The following is a 17,356-nucleotide window of genomic DNA, read 5'->3' on the forward strand; positions in this document are numbered from 1 at the left end:
CAACAATTGCGACGACGACTTTTTACTGTCAACTGAGTTTCGTTTTTTTAAAGATATCTGCTGGTGGTGTGCCTCTGCATTTTTTCAACTCAAAAAATGTGCCCCGGCTCAAAAAAGGTTGAAAAACACTGCATCATACAGTGTTTTTCAACTAGTGTGCCGTGAGATACAGTCTGGTGTGCCGTGGGAGATTGTCTAATTTCACCTATTTGGGTTAAAATTGTTTTCAAACTAGTAATTATAGTCTGAAAATTACCGTATTTCCTTGAATTGCCGCAGGGCATATAGTATGCGCCTGCCTTGAATTACTGCCGGGTCAAACTCGCTTCCCAAATTAATTAGCGCATGCTTAGTATTACCGCCTGGTCAAACTCGTGACGTCACGAGTGACACTTCCCCTGTCATCATTTTCAAAATGGAGGAGGCTGATTTCAATACCGGCAATTTGAAATCGCATAAAGGGAAGAAGATTAAGAGCTATTCAGTAGGATTTAAAGTCCAAGCTTACATCACACTCCAATTTTTACTGCATACCTTTGCTAAGTGCCGGAGTTATAAGAGGTTTTAAAATAATTAGCGCATGCTTACTTTTACTTCATGCCTTTGGTAAGCGCAGGAGTGGGAAGAGGTTTTAAAATAATTAGCGCCCCGGCGGGAATTCAAGGAAATACGGTAAGTGTTGTTGTTGAGTACGATGTAGTTGTGTTCTATTTTCCACAGTTACCAATTTTTTTTCTTTTTCCGGTGCTGTGAGGCATTGTACTGAACCGTCCTTAAAATAAACCATCATCTTTCATATATATACAACTGGAGTATTCATTGAAGATAAGTGAAGAAAGAAGAAACCCAACACTTAGGGATGGCTATGCAGAACGAAACTAAAACTGAACCGGCTACAAAGTAAACATAAACAGAATGCTGGACGACAGCAAAGACTTACTGTGGAGCAAAGATGGCGTCCACATGACATGACAATCGACAATGTCCCCACAAACAATGATAAAAACAACTGAAATATTCTTGATTGATAAGAACAAAGTAGATGCGGTAAATATCGCTCAAAGGAAGACATGAAAATGCTACAGGAAAATAACAAAAAAAGAGAAAACGCCACCAAAATAGGAGCGCAAGAGAAGAATTAAAACACTACATACAGGAAAACAGCAAAAAAGTCCAAATAAGTCAGGGCGTGATGTGACAGGTGGTGACAGTACACCTACTTTGAGACAAGAGCTATAGTGATGCATGGTTGGTTATGTTTTAAAGTCATATCCAACAATTGTGACAACTTTTTACTGTCACCTGAGTTTAATTTTTTAATGATTTATGCTGGTGGTGTTCTTCCAGATTTTTTCAATGCAAAAAATGTGCCTTGGCTCAAAAAAGGTTGGAAAACACTGCATTATTTAATGTGCTTCAAAACGCATTTATTATTTAGAATACGTTTATTATATACAGTACAGGCCAAAAGTTTGGACACGCCTTCTCATTTCAATTAATTTACCATGAATTGATTAACGTGGACCCCGACTTAAACAAGTTGAAAAACTTATTCGGGTGTTACCATTTAGTGGTCAATTGTACGGAATATGTACTGTACTGAGCAATCTACTAATAAAAGTATCAATCAATCAATCAATGCGTTTTATTTATTTTCATGACTATTTTCATTGTAAATGGTCACTGAAGGCATCAAAACTGACACCTGTGAAAACCATTTTCGGTGACTACCTCTTTAAGCTCATCGAGAGAATGCCACGAGTGTGCAAAATATGTAATCAGAACCAAGGGTTGCTACTTTGAAGAAACTAGAATCCAAAAAAAGGCTTTCAGTTAGTTCACTTTTTTTTGTTAAGTGTATAACGCCACATGTGTTTATTCATAGTTTTAATGCCTTCAGTGACAATCTACAATGTAGTCATGAAAATAAAGAAAACACTTTGCATGAGAAGGTGTGTCCTAACTTTTGGCCTGTACTAATATCCATCCATCCATTTCCTACCGCTTATTCCCTTTAGGGTTGCGAGGGGTGCTGGTGCCTATCTCAGCTACAATTGGGTGGAAGGCGGGGTACACCCAGGACAAATCGCCACCTCATTGCAGGGCCAACACAGATAGACAATATTTACACTCACATTCACACTGTAGGGCCAATTTAGTGTTGCCAATCAACCTATCCACAGGTGCATGTCTTTGGAGGTGGGAGGAGGCCGGAGTACCCGGAGGGAACCCATGCAGTCACAGGGAGAACATGCAAACTCCACACAGAAAGATCCCGAGCCCGGGATTGAACCCAGGATTACTCAGGACCTTTGCATTGTGAGGCAGACACACTAACCTCTCTACCACTGTGCTTCCCCTGTACTTATATATATATATATATAATTTTGTATACATACATATAACACTGTGAATATAAACACTATATAACATTTTTTACATATAGATTATTAAAACTTTTAAAAGAAAAAAATATAAACAGTAGTGAATTTAAGTATTTGTATTTTAAAGTTTCCTTGGAAGAAGACACAGACCACCTTCCATTTACATTCATTTATAAAACAAGCATACAACCATACAAGAAGCACACATTGTTCTGCACTATTGAACTGGTTTGACAATGAAAGATGAACCATGCAAATGAGCCAAAAGGAACACCTTGGAAGACTACTGCATCACTCTATTACACGACCACTGAACGCGAGTGATGCTCTAATGAAACAGAAGAGATATGAACATGTATTGTAGTCTTAGCACAGGCAAATCTCCTGTTAATCCTTAATATGACAATAATAACGGTTTGTTGTGGGATGTCCGGTCCATTTGCTAGAGGATGCAAGTGTTCCTTTTAGTTAATAGGGATGGAAGAGCGGTGGGGAGGAAATATTTTGGGTGACGTGCCGCTTTCATTGTGCTGGTTGTTAAACTTTCGTAAGAAAACAAGTCAATGATGCAACACCCTTTGGGATCAGTGATAAAGTGCCAGTACGCCGTCATTCACACCCGCAAAACGAACAGACGTGTCATCGGCAATTAGCTTAAAAACTTTCGCAGCATCATCATCAACTATTGCTTATATAAAAATGCCTCTCGCCTGTTTCAGAGGTCCGACATGTGCAAATCTTTCCAGTTAGGGTGAGTTTTCTGTTTGAGGACCAGAATACAGTCAAAGTTTTAACAGGACTCTTCAAAGGGTTCGACTACAGCCTTTTGGCTTGTTTGTATCATTCAATGTATTAGAACCCCCCCCTCCCCAAATGTATCGGAACTAAATCAGTGTTATTATATACAAGGAAGGGTTTTAAAAAATACTTTGAAACGTTAGTACCTTGTTGACACCATGAGTAACACACTTAAGTCACATTAGTAGAATACTCCAGTCAGATGGTCCTAAAATGCTACAAATACTACATTGTTGTTGTTAAGGATGCATACATCCTTAAGAGGGAGTTAAAAACACACAACACTGAACAACACCATTTCTATTTCCAAAAAAATTTCGTATTTTCAAAGCTAGCCCACCTGAGTCCGCTTGTTCAACACATTAAAACACCCGTCACGCTTTTGGAGACTTTGACATGTTCAGCATGCACACACGCTGACGTCTGCGCTTGGGCGGCGGAAGCTTGGGTTCACCTTGTTACTGACTTACAAAACACGTTAACCATTTATCAAAAAATATGTCGAAAGAGTGTTATGAGAAAATAATGTGTAAACGTCTCTCTTTCACACTGTGCAAACCGCATCGTTTGGAGGAGGAGGAGAATGCAGCAGGTTAAGTTTGGCAGCGCAGCAGTCGAAGGGGGGACAGCAGTTCCCAAGAGAGGAGTGAAGGGTGCGTTGGCAGGAACCTAGCTCTGGAGCAGGATGGGGTCCTCCAGCTCCTGGAAGCCGGGTACAGAACCGCTCTGGCTCTCCCCGGAATCAGAGTCGTAGGGGTCTGGGAGCTCGGTGAAGCCCCAGGCCACCTGGTCGTCCTCGAAGTCGGAGCGGGCCTGCGAGGGCACGTCGGCGCCCTCCTCCTCCTCGTTGGAGTGGAAGTCCTGAGGGATGTAGAGCATCTCGGGGTAGTTGCGCGACACCAGGTCGCTGGTGGTGGCGAGCGACACCTTCCGGAAGGCGATGAGGTGCATGTGGGAGTACTTGACGTACTTGTAGCGCTTGAAGCCCAGAGACTCCACCGCCACGCGCCAGCTGCGCATCATGAGGGCGTGGCGGTTCTGGTGGGAGGAGTCGGGCGTGATGATGAGCAGCAGGCCGTGCAGCTCCAGCAGCTCGTGGGCCTTCTTGCAGCATATCCAGCGCTGGTACGGCGAGGGGAAGTAGGACAGGAGCAGGGAGAAGACCACCACGTGAAAGAGTTGCGCTGGCAAGGCGTCGATGGGGTTGTGTAGCTGCCGCAGGAAGGCCTCCACGGAGTCGCCCGCCAGCTGGAGAGGCCGCTGCAGCTGAAGGTTGAGGAAGTCGCACTTGTACACACTCTGAGGGAATACGAGGGTGCAAAACATCAACATTTAGTTTTACGGGCGTCATAAGTGACGCTGGTACATACCTCGACCGCAGGCACGATGTCGATACCGACTGTGAGGAACTCGTCAAACTTCATGAAGGGGTTGAAGCAGCTGCCCACGTCCAGGAGGCGCATCTTCCCCACCTGAGTCAGCGGACTACAACACAGAATCAGAATCGGAATTAAAAATACTTTATTAATCCCCGAGGGGAAATTAAGATTTTCAAAACAGGACAGGTTTATGTCAAAAAAGCTGCTGCTTGCCAAGCACATACAGCTGAGCCTCAATTTACAAACCCCTCGATTTGCAACCTTTTTCAATCGAGCTAAACATGCCTCTCAGTGTGCGAACCATGTTTCAGTGTTTGACCAATTCATTCATTCATTTTGTTTCACGCTTGCAGGCGAAAAGCAGGGCACAGCATTTCAGGGGAGGTAGAGCCCTCCACATCACTTGCGGCCCAGGACACAACTAGTCACTTCTTAGCGCTTCAGCGTGTGTGCCTTTTCAGTGGTTCTGCACCTTTTGACCAGTTAGGTTCATTTTGCTAACTCCATATGAGTCCCAAAAAGACAACAGACCAGTGCATGGAAAAAAAGGAAGGAATCGCTGTGGAATTAAAAAAAAGACTATTTGCGAGGTTTACTTTCATGGCGCTCACAAGTATGGAAGATTTGACAAAGCAAGCTTCATACCACAGCAAGTTTAAAATTTGTGATGAGACCAGACTTTTCTAAAAAAATATGCCAAAGCAGACTTATTTCACAGTGGAGAGGAAAGCTACCTCTCGTTAAGCAGCACGCACGCACACACACAGACGCGCACGCACACACGCACGCACACACAAACAAACAAACAAACAAACAAACACACACACGGCCTCTTCCTTCGCCTCCGATGTTAATGTACAGTAAGTGGATTGTACTTTTCTAAATGTTTATTGTTGTAGCAGTATGGCTGTTAAAGTTAAGAATTTTTGTGATTTGTGATCATTTGTGAGGGCACTATAGCAACTTATGTGTGTGCGCATGTGTAGGCAGAGCAACGCAGACATAATATCTTATTTAGCTTGTTAATAAAGAGAAAGTTGATCCATCACCTCCATGTTATGTTTGTTTGATATGCAGTACAGTACAGCACTTTGAATGTGTTTAAAGTGTAAAAACCTTCATTAAAATATGGACTTTTATCAAGGCTGGAACTCACTATTCATATTTACATTGTTTCTTATGGAGAAATTTGCTTCACCATACAAACTTTTCTATTTACAAAGCCTGTTCACGACCCAATTAAAGTTCGTACAACCAGGTTCCATTATACTGTATACATACTGCGCTAGCTAGTTACCTTAGTACAGCGCCGGATAGCTGAGCACTTGCAGACGCTGCAGTCAGCCCCGTGGAGAGAGAGAAAGATGCACTTTTCTCATCCTTTTCCAACATTCTCTTCATGCCACCATCCAGGAAGTATTCTTGGCAGACACTGGACACATAAACAGCGCAACAAGGACAGCCTTAGTCTAACACCGTATGAATGAGGGAAGTTTCTTTCAGCTGACAGAACTCCAAAGCAGCAGTCTGTATCCTATTGAGCCCACGCTGCTCCGGACATCATTAAGAAATAATAAATATAAAACTAATTAGATTATTTACATAATCTATGCTAGATAATAGAATCAAATACAACACAATTTCTAGCCTGTGAGTGTCTTAGTCCAATGACCTTTATTCTTTCTTCTTATAAATGTACAATGAAATTGCCCTTTTACCATTGGTGCATGGCTATTTTTGACTTACATATTTTAATAAAATAAGTTAATAGGTAAAAAAAACAGTGTAGCCGGATAAACACGAACCAGGTAATATAGAAACAGTGTGTGGAAAATTACCTTTAAAAAGCAATTACATACAGTTATTCGTTACATTGACAAACAAGTAATTAAATTACTGACAAATTATAGCCCACACCGCCTTCCAGAAGCTTCTTTTTCCTCCCTCTATCCTCTTGTTGAGGTGCATCCATCCAATACTGTTGCCAATTTATAAGATAAAGTAGCATACATTTATTAGTTAAATCCGTCAGTAGACTCGCTATGGAAGCAAAGATGACAGGTAAATAAGACCACCCACAAAATAGCGCATTCTGAAGAGACGGTCAGAAAGCAGCTTGACGATGGTCTGTAAAACATAATCCGTGCAACTTTTTGACACAAGAACCACCATTACATGTTATGTAGACCACAAGTAAGTTTTAATGTACAAAAAGAATATCATAATAAGACCCCTTTAATTCGATGCGCCTCATGTATGAAAACAGACCTGAATAGACCTACTCTTCGGCAGTGAGTCTCACAACCCGGTGCGCCCCACGGCCTGAAAAATACTATCCTACAATTAAAACTATTTGAAGTCTTAAAGAACCAAAATATACAAAAAGACACTCTAATAAAATATAACAGGCAATGTATTTAACAATTTGAAAATATATTAATTGGAAGAAAGTTGTTTGATTTTTGCATAGACAACTTGTTAGCATTAACACACAAATTGTAGATACCCACGTGTTTGGAAAAACATTAATCATACATGACAAACATGTCGGATGTTACCTACCAATATAGACTTTTACCTGGTTTCTGATTGTTTGCTGCTCTTAAACATTCAGATGCTAAATGTTAATGTGCTGCATCATTGATGTGGTGATATTTTGAAACGACAGGTAATTGACAGTGCAAACACTTTACCCTAATGTCAGTCTTTTTTGCTTTTAAATGATTGCAAAACCTTTAACAGCTTCTCTCTCCTCCACTTTGTGGTCGTTTGTTATTATTTGTTGCCATCTCTCTTTATCGGCACTCCGCTGTCCCCCCCGCCACACACACAGAATACATCACCGGCAGCACGAGCTACATCACCAATGCAATCTTCCGACAAAGACTGAGCCTCCCTCATCGCTAGTGACAAACAAAAATTAGGAGGAAAAAATAAGATTGCAAAGCTAAAGTTCTGGCGTGGGAATATTTTGGCTTCAAACCGAATGAGCAAGATTAACCTATTAACACGAACCAACGAGCAAGTATGTACAGTTTACGATGGCAGGCGGGGGGGAAAAAAACACCTAACCCGGTTTTTCCAGCTGAGGGAAACACTGCAGTTCAAAATGTTCAGTAGTTATTGAATGCAGTTTTTTTATCAGAATTTGAGAAAAAAACATAAAAATAAAAATGAAAAAATATTAAAAAACAAACAAACAAAGTTTAAGTCTATTTTATTTGTTTTGTTTATAAATTAAGGATAATCAGAAGTTCTTGACCTTCCAATTAAAATGGTACAAATAAAAAAGATATATTTTAATTGTAACATTAATGTTATTTTTATACTTTATGATTATACATTTAAATAATGGTGACAATGGTATCATTCATCAGCAAAAATGCATTTGACAATATATAGCCAAGCAAGATTTGTTAGCGGACCAGGCCTGGCGGTCAGCACTGAAAATCTTAGTCTTAGACAAATAATTGGACGGAAATGGCAACGACTTCTTCAATGCCACTGTGGAAAAGTTCTGTAATTTAGGCAAAATTGACCACTGAGGTGGAGTCAGCGTAAAATAAACTGCTTGCATTTTATTATTATGATTATACAAAAGAAAGCACTTTATTATATATTAATTTACAAATATCACTAACAAAATAAGAGAATAGCATATCTATTAAATAGTTTATTGCGTCTGAATGCAGCCCAGTGGTAAAAGATAGCTCTAAAGACAATCTCAGGTGCATCTATACCTGCGACACCAATCGATGCGGCCCTCCCCTTCACAGTTGACGGCCCAATGGTTGTCTGCCAGGTTCTTCATGGCAAGGGCGTACTCGCTCAGCGTCTGCTCGTCCTTGCAGTGCTCACGCCAGATCTTGTCAAAGTCGCCCACTTTTGAGAGAGGCAAGGGAGGAACACCGGGAGAAGAAAAAACCAAGGTGGAGCGTGAAACTGTTGGGTCAAGTAGCAAGCAAATGCTTAAGAGCAAAAAGCATGACAAGGAGTGGTGGTAAACAACAGCAGCAGCCTGAGGGCATGACCACTGTGATTCTAGCGCATCACACGTTGCTTGTTAGCCAATCATGTGGTTAGCGAGCATCAAAACAACCAGGATTGAAGAGCACAGTCAAGTAACCAACACGACGAACATGCCATTTATTCAGCTATGCTTAAATGTGACTGGAAAACATTGAATCTGTATTTCATTACAGTGTATAGCATGAATAAATACAGTCAGTGATTCAAAGGCAACGTCCATCTCGTGCACGGCACCGTGGCAGAAAAAGCTGATGTGGTAAAATGTTTTGCAAACTTCCCGTTTTACCTCGCGCTCTTTTACAAACCAGCTCACTAAAACATATGGTAAACGTATACATCACTGAGTATCTACGCTATGTGAAGTATGCAATACAAACACTACCGTTAACAGTGAGAAGTTTTTTAAGAGGCGGAAATCAATTGGCACTGGTCTGAATACTAGGGGTCTATTGAGTCCATACTGATATATGTGCATTATTAGCAAAAAAACAACAACAAATATTGGAATGTCCGATATAAGCTATGACAGAAGCAACATGTTTATTTGTGTTAAGCTCAAAAGCCAGTTAACAGCTAAGCGTTCTCCAATAAGCACACAAGTTGATATTTTCTTAAATTTTAGTCAATTATTAACATCATCAATAGTACAAAAGATGAATATGCAGGAGCTTGCAGCTAAGCACACAATAGCACCCAAGCTAGAAATATGTAATAAGTGTCCTTCATTGAACAATATTGCAGTGTAATAACAGCACATTTGTCGAAATAAACAAGTATCAAATAATTATATTTGCATATTACTTACACATTACGTCTCCTAAGTGTACTAGAAAGTACCTCCTAACAAACATGGATCACTGAATTTACTGCGTCAAGACTCATAAACTTAACTTAATGACATATTGTGAACACTGGGTGTCGCCAAAAACAAATTACCACTCTACTTCAAATTTAAAAACAGCATAAGTCTGTTAAAAGGTTAGTTTTTCATGCCTGACGTTCTCTGAGGAATTTCTCTAGATCAAGCCTTTTCTAACATTCCACACTACAAAATAAAAAATAATGTTCTATGATTTGCTCTGATATTTCGGATTCGTTAGAAATTGGCGAATACTCAAGGCTGCATAATCGGTATTAAAAATGAAAACATATCGGGACTAAGGCTGGGCGATAAAACGATATCAATCAAAACCGGGACAGACGCGTAATCGATATCAATTAAAAAAAATAATTCAATAATACTTTCGATATTTTTTTTCTTCTTTGTTGGAAGAAACCTGAAAGTTGCAAAGGAAGGTTGGCTGCATGAACAAAGGCACTTGGTCTGTGGTAACTGAGCAACTCAGAAAGTGATTGCTAATCAGTGGGAGTGACATGCTATCGGCCAATCGCGCAATAGTATCAACTATCAGGTTTGGTTGCGCCATCTTGTTGTCTCAGGGTTGATTCTTTGCACAGAGTGAGAAGAGAATGTAAAAATGAAGAAATTGCGGATTAAACAGGAAAAGTTACCTGGACAGTATGGCAGTTTTAGGGATTACAATAAAAAGACCAACATGGTCTGTAAGTGATGCAAGGCGCTCACCCCCACCAAGACCGCTAATACCACACCACCTTAAGCGCGCTCACCCTTTAGAGCACAGCTGTAAATTCCTGGCACTAAACCTGCAGAAAATAGTGCTTACAATTTTACACTTGTTAACTTTGTTACACTTATTAAGCATTTCTTACATATTCTATATGTTTGTACCTCCGTTTTAAGAGGTTATTGTTAAGTGTTTAATGCGATTTTAGAATTTTGTTTACATTGAACATTTTCCATGCTTGTGTTAACATTTACTTTCCTTTTAGCCTTGATAGCTAAGGGGATTACTGTATAATCAGAAGAAGCATACTTCTTAATTAAAATGTTTATATATATTTTTTTCCTGGTCATTATTTCATAAAAATATCAATAATTATCGATATAGATATATAAACATGCACCTGGGGATAGGTTGATGGGACAATTTAATGTTGCCATAGTGTGTGAATTTGATTGTGAATGTTGTCTGTCTATCTGTGTTGGCCCTGCGATAAGGGGCCCCCTTGTCCAGGGTGTACACCGCCTTCCGCCCGAATATATGAATATACACACACATTATATATATATATATATATATATATATATATATATATATATATATATAACAATTTTATTGTGGTACAGTTTTCAGACAAACTGAAGACTCGCTAAATATAGTTACAAAGCCGTTACTTTGCCAAACTGATCCACCCGCGATATTTTTTTTTCATCTCTGGCAGATCTGGTGCACACAAGCTGTGTTAAGTAGCATTCACGATGCATACCCCTCAACAAAAGGGTAGCACTAAATCTATATGTGGAAGTCAAAATGTATTCATGGTGGGCCGCCACAAATAAATGAACATATTGTAAACAGGGTAATGTTTAGCAGGAAACAACACAGATTATGCACCAGAAAATCACTTTTTGGGGGGAGTAGGGCAGTTATTCTATAACAGCGGTATGTGTACCATGCGTCTAGTTGTACGCCAAAGAATCGCTTGATTTAAGTGTTACATTACAGTGTTTTATGTTACTGTTTCAACTGTGTACTGTTACAGTGGCCAAAATATTAAACATAATTGTTAAATAAAACCGCTGCCTTATTTTCAATGAATACTGTTTTTTAATGTTGGTCTTTATGGTAGTACTTGGAGAGCAAAGTGTCTTCTGAGATGGTTCTTGTTAAAAAAACACTTTGAGAACCACTGGCAAGTGGTTTGCAGTTTGGACGTGTGTTTTCGGATCTGAAAAAAATATTAATGGGGTCTTCTTATGATTTTTTTCTACATGTTAAACACTTTTTTGTGGTTCACACGACACGCTGTAGTGGTTATTTGGTCAAAATGTTGCATAGATTATGTTTTACAGACACCTTCTGACCGTCTAATTTATGTTCCTCCACTATGACAGCGTCTTCTCTCCGCCATCTTTGTTGTGGTTTTTAGCGCTTTCATTTTTTATTCTACTGACGGATACAAGTTTAAACTAGTGTTGTCTCGGGACAACACTAGTATTATATTATATACCAGTACCAACATTTTGCTTCCGGTTCTTAAATTATTTCGATACTTTTCAAAATAAAAGGGGACCACAAAAAATTGCATTATTGTTTTTGTTTTAACAAAAAATCTTAGGGTACATTAAACATATTTTTCTAATTGCAAGTTTGTTCTTAAATAAAATAGTGAACATACAAGACAACTTGTCTTTTATTAGTAAGCAAGCAAACAAAGGATCCGAATTTAGTCTGCTGACATTTGCAGTAACATATTGTGCCATTTATCATTCTATTATTTTGTCAAAATGATTAAGGACAAACTGTAAAAATTGATTATTAATCTACTTGTTCATTTACATGAACTAGACATTTGACAAGAACAAGAAAGTTTGATCACATTACGCCTGTACTGGCTCACCTGCACTGGCTCCCTGTGCACTTAAGATGTGACTTTAAGGTTTTACTACTTATGTATAAAATACTACACGGTCTAGCTCCATCCTATCTTGCCGATTGTATTGTACCATATGTCGCGGCAAGAAATCTGCGTTCAAAAGATTCCTAAAGCCCCAAAAAAGTCTGCGGGCTATAGAGCGTTTTCCGTTCGGGCTCCTGTAGTCTGGAATGCCCTCCCGGTAACAGTTCGAGATGCCACCTCAGTAGAAGCATTTAAGTCTCACCTTAAAACTTATCTGTATACTCTGGCCTTTAAATAGACCTTTTTAGACCAGTTGATCTGCCGCTTCTTTTCTTTTTTCTCCTATGTCCCCCCCTCCCTTGTGGAGGGGGTCCGATCCGATGACAATGGATGAAGTACTGGCTGTCCCGAGTCAAGACCCAGGATGGACCGCTCGTCGGGACCCAGGATGGACCGCTCGCCTGTGTATCGGTTGGGGACATCTCTACGCTGCTGATCCGCCTCCGCTTGAGATGGTTTCCTGTGGACGGGACTCTGGCTGCTGTCTTGGATCCGCTTTTAACGGAACTCTCGCGGCTGTGTTGGAGCCACTATGGACTGAACTTTCACAGTATCATGTTAGACCCGCTCGACATCCATTGCTTTCGGTCCCCTAAAGGGGGGGGGGGTTGCCCACTTCTGAGGTCCTCTCCAAGGTTTCTCATAGTCAGTATTGTCACTGGCGTCCCACTGGATGTGAATTCTCCCTGCCCGCTTGGTGTGAGTTTTCCTTGCCCTTTTGTGGGTTCTTCCGAGGATGTCGTAGTCGTAATGGTTTGTACAGTCCTTTGAGACATTTGTGATTTGGGGCTATATAAATAAACATTGATTGATTTACTGTTAATATCTGCTTATTTTCCGGTAGGAGGCCACGGGGAAGACCCAGGACACGTTGGGAAGACTATGTCTCCCGGCTGGCCTGGGAACGCCTCGGGATCCCCCGGGAAGAGCTGGACGAAGTGGCTGGGGAGAGGGAAGTCTGGGTTTTCCTGCTTAGGCTGTTGCCCCCGCGACCCGACCTCGGATAAGCGGAAGATGATGGATGGATGGATGGATGGAACATGTTCTATCAACACTTCTGTTAAATTTAATAATCACTTATTCTTCTGTTGCTTGATACTTTATATTAGTTTTAGATGATACCACATTTGGGTATCAATCCGATGGTAGTTGCAGGATCATATATTGGTCATATTCAAAGTCCTCATGTGTCCAGGGACATATTTCCTGAGTTCATACACATAGTATACATTGCAAAAATAACGAAAGATGTTGTGATGCCAAAAAATATCAACGTAACCATAGTAGTGTCGAATAGATACGCTCCTGTACTTGGTATTAGTGATGGGTCCGGCAACACCGATGCATCGGCGCATGTGTCGAGCAAAATCCTGTGTCGGTGCGCGTAGCGCTTTTCGAAAGTCACGTGACCGATCATGAGCTGTTTTCGTCACGTGACCGATACGCGAACTGTGTCGCACTGACGTCTGTGCGCCAAACTGTGTTTATAAGGAAGCACATCTGTCAACGAGATGCTGCTGCCAACAGAATCGCCCCACTTCTGTCGTTGGTCATTTTTAATTTATTGTCGTCTGAGATCATTTCCGCCGTGTGGGAATATTTTGATCACATATCGGAAAAAAAGGTATTTGTGTTAATTTCCTTGTCGTTTCATCCTGTTCTCTCAAAGTTTCCATTATTGTCCCACCCACACAACCATCCGATAGGTTACATTCAAAAACAGTTACAACCAATCTCTTCGATAGCTCAGTTGGTAGAGTGAAGGTCCGTATTTGTTCATGCTGAGTTCCTTAGGGCACTTGTTCAAATCCAGCTCAAACCCATTACCTTTTTACCCTGAATTGATTAACGTGGACCCTGATTTAAACAAGTTGAAAAACTATTTAACCATTTAGTGGTCAATTGTACGGAATATGTACTGTACTGTGCAATCCACTAATAAAAGTTTCAATCAATCAATCCTGCGTATTCAGAGCGCATACTTAAAAAAAAAAATTAAAAAAAATGCCAGTCCACAAGTATCCTCATTCACAACACGTTCTTTTAGATTTCCATGTTATGATACATGTTCACATTATTTATTGACTGTATCTAAAAAAAATAAAAATATATTTTTATTTAAATGAAGGTATGAAATAATCCTAAATTAAATACAATGACTTGGTTTATATTATTGTATATACTAGGTCATAAAATCAGTGTCAGTTGAGTCGGTCCATAGGTTGCCTGTAGGGATTTTTAATGTCCAGCAGATGTCGTTGTTTAGTGACACAGTATCAATACAGTTATGCAATGTGTCAAACCATCACTACTTGGTATCATTACAGTGGATGGCCAGGGGACTACAGATGAAAACTAGCCTTCTGGCTAATTCTGGCTTTTTAAACCATGTGTAGTCATGTATTTTATGAAATTGCATTGTCCCCTTTGAAATTAACTAATCTAATCTGATCCAAATATCTACCATATACGGATAATCCGCTGACGTCACCAGTGGGAAAAATGTTACTAAATGGGAGCAATCCCAAACTGCAGGTTTCCCGGAAAGAAGAAAGAAGGCATAACTGTTTCATAAATATCTTCTCAAAGCCTTCACTGTTTGATTTCACATTTTAGGGACTTATGCAGATCCCAAAATAATTCAGGAACTAGTAGATAAAAAAAGTTGGTTTAAATAAGTCGGTTTAAATAAGAGGGGGGGCTTCACGGTTGCAGAAGGGTTAGTGCGTCTGCCTCACAATACGAAGGTCCTGCAGTCCTGGGTTCAATCCCAGGCTCGGGATCTTTCTGTGTGGAGTTTGCATGTTCTCCCCGTGAATGCGTAGGTTCCCTCCGGGTACTCCGCCTTCCTCCCACTTCCAAAGACATGCACCTGGGGATAGGTTGATTGGCAACACTAAATTGGCCCTAGTGTGTGAATGTGAGTGTGAATGTTGTCTATCTGTGTTGGCCCTGCGATGAGTTGGCGACTTGTCCAGGGTGTACCCGCCTTCCGCCCGATTGTAGCTGAGATAGGCGCCAGCGCCCCCCCAAAAGGGAATAAGCGGTAGGAAATGGATGGATGGATAAATAAGAGGGCCTTTTTGATCAGAGCTTGTCCATAGGTGTAGAACTGGATGTGAGTTATGTTATCTTCATTTATTATGCACCCGCCCCAAGTTATACTTCTATAGATGCCCTGTGATTGACCGGTCAACTCATTTAGCCCATACCTAAACCCAAATAGAAATTGGGTGGTTTATTAGGACTACAATTCCCCGGTTCCTCTAAAACAGGGGTGTCAAACTCAAATACAGAGTGGGCTAAAATTTAAAACCGAACAAAGCCGCGGGCCGAGGTTGAACAAATTAACCTTTTAATAGGGACCCAAACAAGTTTTGCACTGAATATTGAACAAGCAATGCTTATATAACTTTATAGTGACAAGCAAAATCGAATTTCAAATAATAATAATAATTAAAAAATATCCATGGCATACGAAATAAAATTTAAATAAAAATGTAATGCCTCTTTTCGGCGGTGGTGTTGAGGTGGACGGGGTTTGGTGATAGCGGGGCGTGTATATTGTAGCGTCCTGGAAGAGTTAGTGCTGCAAGGCGTTCTGGGTATTTGTTCTGTTGTGTTTATGTTGGGTTACGGTGCGGATGTTCTCCCGAAATGTGTCATTCTTGTCTGGTGTGGGTTCACAGTGTGGCGCATATTTGTAACAGTGTTAAAGTTATTTATACGGCTACCCTCAGTGTGACCTGTATGGCTGTTGACCAAGTATGCCTTGCATTCACTTGTGTGTTTGTATAAGCCGCATGTATTATGTGACTGGGCCGGCACACTGTTTGTATAGAGGAAAAGCGGACGTGGAGACAGGTTGTAGACAACGCCAAAGGCAGTGCCTTTAAAGACCACTCCAAATATTGTTGTCCGGGATGAAATTCGGGAGGGGCACTGAACTTCGGGAGTCTCCCGGGAAAATCGAGAGGGTCGGCAAGTAAGAGTGTTAGCGGTGAATGCGGTGTTACAGCGGCGGGCCAGCTCTAATGATAATTTGATATTGCTTCAAGGGCCAAGTGAAATTACATGGCGGGCCAGAGTTTGACACCCACGCTCTAAAACGTTTGTCACGGTGTGGTTTGGTTGGTTGAGCGGCCGTGCCAGCAATTTGAGGGTTCCAGGTTCGATCCCAGCTTCCGCCATCCCAGTCACTGACCTTGGTGTCCTTGAGCAAGACACTTTACCCACCTGCTCCGACATTGGTTTAAATTAGACTTAGATAACGGGATTCACTATGTAGAGCGCTTTGAGTCACTGGAGAAAAGCGCTACATAAATCAAATTCTCTTCACTCCATAAAGTGTTAGCTCGGGGTTAATGATTGGTTCACATTCAAGTGGATTTCTGCCTTGTCAACACATCCCCGTGGCTTTAAGTGCAATATCCACTAGTCTTACAGTTGACATTCAAGTTTAAAGTCGAGTTGGGACTTTAGTTCAAGCTTTAAGAGCAGCTTGTGCACAAACAAACGTCGGCCTGTTAGTGGTTCCATTTAAAAGGTCTGTCTCTACCAGTGATGGCAGCCAAGAGTATAGCCGCGACTGGGAGAATGTGTTTTAAATGGAGGTGGAGCTCCGGTTTGTGTAGTTTGGAGGAAGAAGCTAATTCGTTAGCCAAGAAGCGGATGTGTGGGCCTCGCTGCTCACCTTCTCTGTATTTCCTGCGCAGCTTTCTGTGGACATTTTTAACCACCCCGGAAAGTTTCTCCTGCTCCTTCTTGCTCGGGGCTGCATCAGGAATGGGTACGTAAAACAGTTCTGGGTGTCCGACGTCGTCGCTGGGGTCCATAGCGCCGGTAACCGTAACCTCCTCTGGTGGTGGCTTCCTCTTTTTTTTTTTAATCTTTTTTTTTTTTTTTTGCTTCAACCACCGGCTCGCCGGCGGCGCACGTGCCAACAACAGGCAAGCCGATTGGCTCAACTTGGCGCACACGTGCTAAGAAATGACAGCGCGACGTCCAATCCCAAGCCTGGAAACGTCGACTGCCCGTGGTGAGACATTTACAGCCCCTCGTAAATCTCGGACACTACGAAACGCAAAACTAAACACTACAAAAGAAAAAAAACCCCACAAGATTGCTTTATAATGAACACTGATAAATGATCGGATTTTCAACCTTCCGGCCCTTCACAGCTAATGTCACAATAATACGAAGACATAAACACGACCATAAATC

At 41.1% G+C, this 17,356-nt stretch overlaps 1 protein-coding gene across 1 annotated transcript; it reads right to left on the reverse strand.

Moving 5' to 3' along the window:
• Window positions 1-2,538: 2,538 nt before the first annotated feature.
• LOC133549310 (S-adenosylmethionine sensor upstream of mTORC1-like) lies at window positions 2,539-17,036 on the reverse strand. The gene is made up of 5 exons (XM_061894573.1): window positions 16,827-17,036; window positions 8,302-8,443; window positions 5,859-5,993; window positions 4,553-4,667; window positions 2,539-4,481 (listed from the first exon to the last, which is right to left on the reverse strand). Exons 1-5 carry the CDS (start codon window positions 16,966-16,968, stop codon window positions 3,852-3,854), a joined length of 1,164 nt encoding a protein of 387 aa, XP_061750557.1. The 5' UTR covers window positions 16,969-17,036; the 3' UTR covers window positions 2,539-3,851.
• Window positions 17,037-17,356: the final 320 nt, after the last annotated feature.

The sequence above is a fragment of the Nerophis ophidion genome, linkage group LG03, assembly GCF_033978795.1.
Source record: "Nerophis ophidion isolate RoL-2023_Sa linkage group LG03, RoL_Noph_v1.0, whole genome shotgun sequence".
NCBI classification, from domain to species: domain Eukaryota; kingdom Metazoa; phylum Chordata; class Actinopteri; order Syngnathiformes; family Syngnathidae; genus Nerophis; species Nerophis ophidion.

Bases quoted from the DNA above. Each gene is read 5' to 3' on its own strand.
- LOC133549310 (XM_061894573.1), bottom strand. From the start codon at position 16,968: ATGGACCCCAGCGACGACGTCGGACACCCAGAACTGTTTTACGTACCC. The intron at 5,994-8,301 runs GTATAGATGCAC...TTATGTGTCCAG, and splicing joins CGCATCGATTGGTGTCGCAG to TGTCTGCCAAGAATACTTCC. The intron at 4,482-4,552 runs GTATGTACCAGC...GTATTCCCTCAG, and splicing joins ACATCGTGCCTGCGGTCGAG to AGTGTGTACAAGTGCGACTT.